An 11,549-nucleotide genomic window follows, 5' to 3' on the forward strand; every position below is an offset into this window, starting at 1 on the left:
AACTTTGAAATCCTCACGTCTAATCACTGAAACCCTCTTTCTGTGTGAACCTTATGGCAGACCTACTGTGGAGAAGGGAAAAGCCAGTCAGAGAACTGATTCAAATACCCACTCATGGAGTCAGGCTGTGGCACAGAAGCTCCAGCTCACTGTCTGGTTGTCCTTGCACATCTCTGACACAGATGTAGGGGACTGCAGAAGTGCTGTGAATAGAGAATTAACAGGTCTGCCTGGGAGTAGAGGCGCAATGAACAGCAGCAGCTTCGGTGAGACCTAGGAGCTGATGGTTGTTAAGACCCAAACACCTCTGCAGCCTCTTAGGACACGCAGATCAGGAGGGAGAGTCCAATGAAGACTCTCAAAAGCAGGACAGCTCAGTCAGACTAATCAGTGCCAACTCCTAAAGGATACATGTTCAAAACCTGCACATGGTCAAAAATCTCAGAACAACTGAGAAGAAGTGATGAAAACCCAATGATTGACAGTCGTTGTCACCAATGTCATGACAAAGAATCCCAGACTGATTGTTTTGGCACAAGAACCTTGGTGGTTATGAGAATATGGGTCTGAGAGTATGCTGAGAGTGGCTGAGTGAAATCAGGTTTGAAGTTTGGGGTTTTTATTTTTAAATGAAATTGCCTTCCTCCCTACCCAATAAGCTTTACTACTGCGAAAAACACCAATCACTTGTTTTTAAAATTTAAAAAGTTTAATAGTAATGAAATGGTTATAAAAACAGTAATACAATTAGAGTAATAATAATTTGGACAATTTCAATTAGGCTAATATGAGACAATAGATACAAAGAGTTATGGGCCCGAAAAAGGACACTCTTTAACAGAGGATTAACCCTTAAAAACAACAGCCTGTTGCATATTCATACACCTCATACATGATGTATAAATTCCATTCAAACACAGGATTCTGTCTGGTCATCCTCAACTTCTTTCTGATAATCCTAATGGCACTTTCAAGCCTGAGCAAGGTGGGAAGAAGTTCAGTCCCTCTGATAAGATAGCAATAAATTCTTTTTCTCTGAAAGATTTAGGTGTCCTGTGACTGCTATCTTGCTGTGAGTCCTTTCTTTAAAAAAGTATCTTACATAGCATAGTTTCTATTTTAACATTTTGTTATAACCTAAAACTATATTTAGCACACTACTTAAGAGAATTAATGCAGTATAACTTTCAAACAAAACACATTTTAATATTTGCGAAAAGCCAATCATAAAATACACATTTTTCACACTAAGCTGGTTCTACAGTACTGCAGCATTATTTCCTATCTGGAATTGATTGCCAGGCATTGAATTCAGCTGTTTCCCTTCTGTTTCCCTCCTGCAGATGCCATGCAAAGGCTGCATGGAGCGGGACAATGTGAGCAGTGGTGCAACCATGGAGTTCATCCTGCTCGGCTTCTCTGAGCTGCTCCATCTGCGGGTCCTGCTCTTCTTTACCTTCCTCATTGTTCATTTGGTCACACTGGCAGGGAATATGATGATCTTCATAGCGGTGGTGATGGAACCCTCACGTCCTCCCATGCTTTTCTTCCTCGGCCAACTCTCGGCTGTGGAGCTGTGCTACACTTTAGTCATCGTGCCCAAGGCGCTGCTCAGCCTGGCAGTGGGCGGCAGCCCCATCTCCATGCTGGGCTGTGCCACACAGATGCACTTCTTTGTGGCCCTTGGTGGTGCCGAATGCTTCCTGCTGGCAGCCATGGCCTACGACCGCTACGTGGCCGTCTGCCAGCCCCTGCGCTACGCGGCCCTCATGGGCGAGGGGCTGTGCCTCCGCCTGGCTCTGGCCTGCGCCCTGGGAGCCTTCACTGTGGCCCTGGGCCTGACGGTGGCTGTGTTCCGCCTGCCCTTCTGTCAGCCCTGCTGCATCGACCATTTCTTCTGCGACGTGCCTGCCGTGCTGCGCCTGGCCTGCACACAGGGCTACGCCGCCGAGCTGGCCCTGCTGGCGGCCTGCGTGCTCCTCCTGCTGCTCCCCTTCCTCCTGATCCTGGCCTCGTACCTCTGCATTGCTGTGGCTTTGTTAGGTGTCACCTCCCTTGTGGGAAGGGGCAAGGCCTTTTCCACCTGCATTTCGCACCTGGCCATCACCTTACTGCACTACGGCTGTGCCACCTTCATCTACATTCGTCCCAAGTCCAATTACTCACCGGCCCGGGACAAGGTGGTGTCTCTGGTCTACACCAATGTTACTCCTTTAATGTATCCCCTCATTTACAGCCTGAGGAACAAGGAAATCAGAGGGATCCTCAGGAAAATGCTGAGGAAGAAGAAAATAGGTGAACTGGGATACTATCAGAATTGTGATGTCTGTGTGTGGTAAATTTTAGTAGAACAAACACATTCTTGTTGGGAAACAGCCCTATAACCAGATCACCATAGACTTCACTTAGGCAAATATCCAGGCAGAATTCTACGTGCATCACTACATTTATGAGAAAAAGATATCTCTGCTCAAAAAAATCCCCAACACTTGATCTAAAGGAAAATGCTTTAGTGAGTTGTGAGGATGAGGAGCTTTGATCAATCACTGGTCTCGCTTCTCTGATCACATACATATTCAGGCTTACATTCATAGTCATGCCAGCACAATCAGAAGATCAACACAAAAGTTTTTAAAGCTAATAAACCAATATTAAAGTATTGGTTTTGTTATTTTTCTATCAAGATGACAGTAGAAATTGGGTAACCACTACAAATTTTAGACTGGTAAGTTTAGCAGCACAATAAATCTGTAGGGGCTTAAAGGAAGGTTAGAAGAAGAAAGTCCGTGGCTAGAAAGAAGGGTAAAATAGCTGTGGTTTTCTCCAAATTTAGTAGAAGGCTGCACTCTGGCATCCCATGACAAATGGAAAGATTGATAGTGTAAACTCATCTAACCTTGAATTATTCTACATATTGAAAGTTAAAATGCCAACAGTCTAACAAGAGTATGACTTTGCTATGCCTGTTTTGCAGGAGGCAAAGCATATTTCCTTTTATTGGGAGATGCTTTAGGTTTGTACTGTTCCTATGGCAACACAAAGGCTAAGATACTTGTTTTATCATGTGACTTTCACCACCAAAGACTGCATCATATAAATATGAACGCCTGGGGAGTGTTGAGATCTGTAATTGTTAAAGTAATAATACTGCTGCCACAGTTACTGCAATTTCTTCAGCAAAACCAGTGAGAGTTACAGCATAGGCTGGATACTGCAGCAGACATAAGAGTCTGAAAGGTGCAAAGCAGTGCTATTTTATGAGTTTCCTATGTGTAGGAGGAACAGGATGATTCAGACAAATTAGAGAAGATCAGTTTTGGCCAGGAAGAGGGGGCGAAAGAACCAACTTAATTATTTTATTTAATACTTCCCTTCCCCATGTCTCTTTAAAGGCCATAGAGACCCCATGATTCAGAACCCACCTCTTACATAGAAAATAGTTGAGAAAAAAATTAAAATGTTTGCTTCTGTTCCTCTGCCTAATCCAAAGGAATTTCAGCACCCCAGCTGCCCTCAACTCTCTCGCTGGGCAGATTGAGAAAGCAGAGTGGTATTTGTTTTCTCTGGGCTACAATCATTAAAAATTATGGTAAGTGGATTTGACAAATGTAAGAAATTGGCACTGTAACTAAGGAAGTTAACTTGGAGCCTTCTGACAAAAGAGAAATGTGGAATTTAAAACTGACATTAAAAGCTGTCTTCAAGATCAGAGTCTAGCCTGCCTAAAACATTAACACAGAATATTGGCTCTCAAGTCAATGAATACCTAATTACTCTGTGGGCAAACACTTAGCTGCATTATTTAAAATTATCAAAGTTGCAGAGAACATTTTAATCACCTGCCAGCTCTTCCAAAAAGTGAGAAGGAGAGGGTCTCAATGAGAGAACACTATGTACTAATAGAGAAGTACTTCAGAATTACATTAGAGAAGTACTTGGCATCAAATACTATTAAGTAACTGTAATGAGCACAAGCAGAAGAGGAAGCATCAATTCTAAATCCTGTCAAGTCAAATCAAGCTTTGAAGTCAATCCTGCTGCAAGCAGTTGGCTGGACTTGAGGTGGCCAGAGGTCCTTCCTGAGATTAGCAGGACTTTGCATCAGAGGTTTCTAACCTGCCTTCTGTCCAAATGCCTGGCAATAAAACTGAAGGACAGAAAGACACTGAGGTTTATAACACTGTTCAAAGCCTTGGTAGAGGTCCTCACATATTTCTGGCAGCTGTGGGTGTGAGATAGCAGAGAGAGAACTGTGACCTGCTGTGGGAAGATAGCAGGGCTCTCCCCTGAACCAGGATGTTCCTCACAAACCACTGCAGAACAGAGGCACCTGGACAGACCTCTCCTCACCCCAAGGATACAGATGATGCCTTTGGAAGGGATGAAATGACCTAAACAGCAGTCAGGTTATACTCCCAGCCTGAGATACATGTGGGAAGTACAACAAGCAGTGGGGGCTTTCTGAGAAGACGCTTTCTCTACCCAATGTTCTTGCAGATGAACAGAGTGAGGAGATATCCTAGAGCCCAAGACCATCCTCACCAGTATTCCCACATCCACTAGTCTAAGACTAGCCCTATCAGTATTCCCACACCCATTCACAGCACCCTTTCCCCCCATCCCATGCCAGCTGTGTTGGGCACTGTACAGATATGTAGAGAGTATGAGGTAAGAGCAGCAGCAATGTATCAGAGATATCACACCCATTTCCTTTCTAAAATGTTATCTTTTAATTGACTGGACCTGCCTGAGGTCCCTTTTCCACTCAACAAGTGGCTGTTTCAGTCCTGTTGACTCAGCACACTGTGTGCTGAGAGCTGGAGAGTGCTCAAGTGAAGTAAGGCAGCACCATCCCTGATGTAGGCGTGAGCACAGAATAATAATTTTTAAAAGGTAATTTCTAAGCTATTTTCAGACCTTCATAGGGAACAGCAGGATTCAGCCAGGCAGAGCAGATTTTGACAAATGCACATTCCACCTCCAAACAAAGATGGGCATGGAAAAGATCTTTCCATGGGTGTTGTAGTTTTTTGGGTTGGGTAGAGATTCAAGACTCCCCAGTGAATGAGTACAGCTGGATACCTGCATTTCACAAGTAGTCTTGTCCATTCTTGGAAGAGGAATGCTTGCATTCCCAAATTTGCTGAGACCTGAGATCTGGCAAACATAGATGTCATGAAGTTTTCCAGTGAAACCAATTAGAACATCACTAAGAATCACTTTATGGTTTACACAGCCATACAAACAGAGTATTCACCCTTGCAATTAATTTCATAAAGGCGGCCCTGAGCAAGCACTGTGTAAGAACAGAGATCTTATCAGTGGTGGAGCACCAGAGCCCAGCCTGTAAGAGTTCAACCTGTAAGATCACATCAGTGATCAGCTGTCCACATTCTCAAAAATGAAGAGAGTTTGGAGGATGATGGGCCAGTTTTGGGCAGCATTCAGGATGCTCAAGTCCAGCACCTTGAATGGTACATGCCACTGAAAGGTTCCTCCATTTAAGGCGATACTTCAAGGTGGTTCCTTGAGAGCTACTACCAGTACCAGACATACTGGGAGGATACAAGGGAAACCTCCCTTTCAGTATAGAGAGAAACCAGAGAAAAATGCTTTGGTGTTTTTTGTTTGTTTGTTTTTGTTTGGTTGGTGGTTTTTTGTTTCATTTTGGGGGGTTTTTTGCACACCATTATGCTTTGCTGGCAAGCCAGGTAAGACATTTCCTAAAAGTTGTTCCTATAAATAATCAATCTCCTAAAAGAAATAAATGCACTTGCATTAAAACAAAATCCTTATTTTCCTAGGAGTATAAATACAAAAAGTTTATCTAGGGGATTTGTTTCTATTATGGGTAAGGAAAGTTGAAAACTTGGCAAAAGTCCAGTTTTAAGAGCTAGGAAGACATTTCAGTGTATTTATTTTCCCTTGACAAAGTCATGTTATAACATTCTGTCTGTTTTGGCTTACATGGAAAGTGAGTCCACCAGCCTTTCTTTCTTTCTTTCTTTCACATTCCTTAAAAGTTTAGAAAACCTGCAAATAATCCTATATTTACCCAAATAGATGGTTTTTATCCTTTGATCTGAAGCAGGAAGGTGAAATTAATACAGCTATTTACGATAATGGAGTTGTAAAATGAAATGGATGTGGGCTTGTAGCAAACCTAGGAAATAGATGTTAATATCATGAGGGTGAAAAGTTGTCAAAGATTTTCTTTATTAAGAAAAGGCTTCTGGTTTTGATGTTTATTATGAATATGCCAAAGGAGCAATATTTAGTGTTATTACTTTACTATTAACATATTTTTCTATTATAAAGGCTAGAAAGCTATAGGAGTTTCTCTTGCAGATATTTATAGATAGAAGATTTACAAAAGAAGAGAGATGAGTCCTTCTTGAGATTGTTTTTTACTATTGTATGAAATTATGTATTCAGCATATAAAATCCAATACGTTCTATATGATATAAAACAAATATAGTCCACACCCCCGTAAACAAGCTAATGGGAATTAAATATACTTAAATAATCTGCCATTTCTCCACAGAATTAAACATTTCTACAAGCTTTTTATTTATCAACTTAGCTGTTGCACAAGCCTTCAGTTTCCTTTAATGGATTGTTTCAGGAAGCAACCAGGAATATAGGACAAAAACTAATCAGGAGACCAAAGTGGAGCTGAAGAATGAGGTGAAGCTCCTGCCAGCTGGTTGGTTTCAGAATTAGTTTCACCTTGCCCTACAAGTACCTCCACATCAAAAAGCTGACTGAAGGTGTTATTAATAATTCCAGCACTGTATCCCTAACCTAAAGCTCTTGGGTCTAAAGATCCTATTGTGCTCAGTTGTCTTCCAAGCAAGTCCAGGAAAAAGAGAATGGGAAGGTCGATACCCACCCAGTGTGTACCTTTGGCTTTACCTGCATAAGTGCAAGAATATGAGACAGTCTGGTTTTACAAATTGGTATGTGAGGATGTAAGACCGTCTGGTTCTACAAATTGGCATGTAAAGTTGAGGGAAGACCTGATGGCTCAGCAGCATATGGCCTCTAGCCTAGTCACTGCTGAAAATCAGGTCTCCTAAAATCTGTGGAGTGTTTCATTGTGGTTTTGCTGTACAGTTGCTCTCAGCATTCATTTCAGTTTTCATGTTTTGATTTAATTAATGAGTTCAAGTTTCAAAAAATCAAGTGGGAGGCTGAACTGAGAATAGAGTTGGCAGTGAGTCGGGAAGATGTTAACATGTTCAATGCCCTCTTTCCACCTGCAAGGTCTCTGCTTCAAATATCTTCTCCTGGTGTCCACCTTGACACCTCTCAGGGAGAATGCTGCTTGCTAACACAGTGAACAGTGGAAACTATTTCATTTCTGCACTGGACAGTAACTCTTCAACATCAGAATCAAGCTACAACAGCAACAAATATGGGCAAGCTTCTTGTGTTTAGATTGTGGAGGCAACTGTAATTTGTTAAGAAGAGGACCATAAAAATATCTTGAAAAAACATATTAGAAATAGACATAAAAGCTTTAAAATATTTTGTTGTAAACCCCCAGAAAAAGAAAAGATTTATTAACTCACACATTCAACTGTAAGAGCAGAAAAAATAAATTTAAAATCACACTATCTAAGTGACTTGTGGTATGGCTTTTTGTTGTATATTAGTAAAGCCTTTTCAGTGTCAGTGAGATATTTCCATGCTTGAACATAATTAATCCAGGAGAGGGGAAGAACATCAGGAAAATATGAAGAAATTACAAATTACAGGGAGGTATGTGTTTGCCATGCAGAAGTTACCATTGCTATATTTTGAGCTTTGATTCAGCTACTAAAAATATTATAATATTACTTTTCTATAATGTAGTGGAATAAGTCATCAGCATTTCTCTACTAGAAATAAGTAATCAGTAATTTCTCTACTAGAAATCAAATTTATCTGGGTCAGATTTTATGTTTATCACACATATTCTGTTGTGTCAGTAATGCTCAAAGAGAAATTGAATCCTCTCATGAAATCTTAATGCCACCAAGATGAATAAATATCTTTAAAGGTGGCCAAGAAGAATGTGCTCTCCAAGAGGAGTGTTAAGTGTAGAACTGCACTTTTTGGATTTCTAATTCTATAATGTGCTGCAATAGTATAATAGAAAGTAACTAACTCTTGTGACCCAGATTTGTATCACTTAGGGAAGTTTTATGATTAGGAGAATGAATCAGATTCTATTATGACTTGGTTTTCATTGGTTTCCTCTTGTCCATACAAAATGTCACACCTCAGCCTAGGCGAAGCCCTGTTTGGCCGCTCTCCCGGAGGCAGCCGGGACACATCTGGGGCTCCACAGCCGCTGGACCACGAGGGGGAGCAGAGCTGGGCTAACACGGCAAGAGAGTTATCTCAGGTAATTTCTGCGGAAAAGCAAGGTCCTCCCCCTCATTTGCAGGATGGTGTAATAATTTAACTGAGCCCTGTTTTGCAAGCCAAATAAGAGCATGGCAGACCATGGCAGGATAAGCTTATCCAGAGACAAAAGCCAGCAAGCCTGCAGTTCAGGCAGCAGTGCAAACACGCTTCCCTGCCTGATCAGGTGTCCAACCAGGGCATCAGCAGGTAGAGAAACACCTATTTAGTGTGTTGCTGATGATCAAGTAAGTGGAGTTTTATTCAGGAATACTGGGCTTCTTCTAGTTCCTGTACTGTATGACATCTCTGTCAGGTGGAAGATATATTTGGGAGGCTACCCTCCTGTTTTGACTGCAGCCCAAGTAAGGAACTGTCTACATTCCTGGTGGAAGAAGATGTGATTGCTCATCCACCAATGATGAACTGAATGAGCAAAAGATTGATGTGGGGAGGGATGACTGGAGGTCTTTAGCCCAAATACCTGCTCACTGCAGGGTTAACACCAAAACTATGTCAGGTTGTTCAGGGCCTTTCAGGCAAAGCTTGTACATCTCCAAGGGTGTTTATCTCACATATGTGAGGAAGAATAAGGAAGTGTCCCCTGCTTCTTCTGTGTATGAAAACTCAGATCTACGCCTTGTCTCTATCAGCTTCATTCATGCCCTTGCCCTTGTTCTTCTTCTCAAGGGAGAAAGATAACCAGCTTGACTACTTGTGCAGTCAGATCCTCAGGTCTCTAACACAAGGGTGGCTGCTCTGTGATCCAGAGGAGCTACTTGTGCTTCTTCGTAGGAGTTCAAAATATCTATTTAAAACAAAATCTGAGTTTCTGAATGCAAAATGTCTGTATACAAAACTAATTTAACAGCTTAAACCACTAAATGGTACGAGTCTGTTTTCTGCAGAAAAACAGTCTGAAGTCAGCTGTTTGAAATATTCTTAGATAATTGCTGGTGGAGTAGAGCCAGAAAACCTTCTAAGATAAACATGAAAACACTAGAATATTTAACTGTGGTCATGCAGGTGAGAATAAGGGACAGAAAGCACAATTTTTTATACAGAGATTAAGACATTCATACAGAGCATATCTTAGGCTCTACAGAGCTGTCATAGATTATTTCTAGAGTTGTAGAAATTGTGGATAAAAGGAGTGAATCAGAGACCACAGAACAAGAGCAAGTTCCTCCTTCTAACTGAAGCTGCAAAATGGATTTGAGGCGTTATAAGACCTATAATGTATGTTACTATGCTACCTTACTGAAAGCCAGTTCAGGATGCACAGATTCAAGTTATCAGTACCAAAGGGATGCTTTGATAATTAGGGAAGTCATATCAAGTGAGGAACTCCAGAGATTATTTCTAGGTTCTGTTTCATTCATCATCTGTAAGGACATTTAACAGCACAATGGTGAAACTCATTCTAAAATATGAGGAGCAGCAAACACAGTAAACAATTTGTAAGAATCATATGAGACAGTTCTGTCTGAACTGCAGTTCAAAAGAAGCACGTCCCGACTCAGCCTTGGGAGTGCCCTTTGACTTTCCCAACAGCACATCAAAACAAGACCTGGTGCACAGCCTTCCTCCTCACTTCCCTCACCACAAGCCCACATAGCTGTAGGAGGAAAGCCCAGGTGTGTTGTGTGGTGATATTTTCCAGCTGGATACCTAATCACAGTGATACTCAAAACAAGATTCTGGGGAATGGAAGGAAAAAATGTGCCCTGCAATTCAGAAATACTCAGAGGGCCAAGAAAGAGAGGATGAGAATCAGCCCAAAGACATGCTGAGAGTGAGCTGAAAAGAAGACACAGTTACCTTCTTAACACAAGAGGCATGCCAGAGATGGGATGCTCACTGGGAAGCCATGAGAGTGAGAGGCTGTGGAGATGTAAATCATAGAATCATAGAATATGATTGTAAACAAGACATAAAAAGATTTTTTAATTAAGTTCTTTCAGTTTTGCTTATTTGTTGTTTGTTTGGGATTTGTTTGTTTTAGTTGTTTGTTGGTGGTGGTTTTGTTTGTGTTTTTTTTACAGTCAGAGAATTAATTTTGCCCAACGATTTCCAAATACAAAATCCAAGCTTGTGATGCACAAACAGAATAACAATGTCAATGAAATACTGAGTATGAAAATGCATGTGTGGTACTCACTCTTCTGGCTAAAGCCTCTGTGGATATTCCCTCTTTTTCCCTTTGGATCTGCATTTTAGGGCAGAGGACACATGGGAAAGCAATCTTGCAGAGCTTTTACAGGTATCAGCAAAGTTCTATGCATTTCGTGTTTTTACTTCTGTGCGCTCCCACTTGTTTATAGATTTTCTTCAGATCCTGATCCTGCTGAAACATTAGACTGTATTTTATTTCACTATCATTGTACACATTCTGACTGTCAGCTGCTCTAGGTGATCTCCAATCTGAAAAAACACAAAGCAATAGATACAATTTCTGACCACCATTATCTGGAAAACCCCAATTGATCCCCTCTGCCCACACTATGAGGGGGAGAAAAAGAAAGGAATTTTTTTTTTAGGCCACATTCTCCAGTAAGCCCTAGTAAATTGCTTCCTGCCTACTCCTTAGATCAGATGTTCCGAGTATCTGCACACCAGTGAAATGGAGATAGAGCTTCCCAAGGATCTTCACTCCAGAACTTGTCACTTCTGGGATTTTACAGATGCAAACTGTTAGCCCTGAGGAGCCAAATGTCAGACCTCGACACTGATTTTTTTTTCCTGAGGAAGGACATGAGCTCCTGGCCTGCCCTAGAGCCTTATCCTCCAGTTGCAAATGGTTCTTCCCCATTTCATGTCTATTTAGGCCTTGCCTATGTCGTCCCATCACAGAGAAGTTAGCTGTGGGTCTGTCTGCCCCACTGCTACATCATAGACTGAAGAAGGCACAGAACTGTCCAAATGAAGCCCTAAATGGACACATTCCCCCACTACAAACTCAAAGTATGTGTTGTGGACCAAAAAATCTTACATGACTCCTGCAATGGGAGTCATTCAACTGTGGGGGAAACATAGGCATAAAAGTTTGGGACTTAGTACTGTGGACTGATAAAGAGAACTTTAGACAGGATTAAACTGTAACAAATTTAATGTACAACTACTCTGAATGCCATTTACATTTGAATTATTTGCACCT

The 11,549-nt window shown here is 41.4% G+C and overlaps 1 protein-coding gene across 1 annotated transcript; it reads left to right on the forward strand.

Moving 5' to 3' along the window:
* The first annotated feature begins 1,343 nt into the window (after positions 1-1,343).
* LOC136571659 (olfactory receptor 10AC1-like) lies at positions 1,344-2,339 on the forward strand. The gene has a single exon (XM_066572231.1). It carries the CDS (start codon positions 1,344-1,346, stop codon positions 2,337-2,339), a length of 996 nt encoding a protein of 331 aa, XP_066428328.1.
* The last annotated feature ends 9,210 nt before the right edge of the window (positions 2,340-11,549 follow it).

Source organism: Molothrus aeneus, chromosome 2 (assembly GCF_037042795.1).
Source record: "Molothrus aeneus isolate 106 chromosome 2, BPBGC_Maene_1.0, whole genome shotgun sequence".
NCBI classification, from domain to species: Eukaryota; Metazoa; Chordata; class Aves; order Passeriformes; family Icteridae; genus Molothrus; species Molothrus aeneus.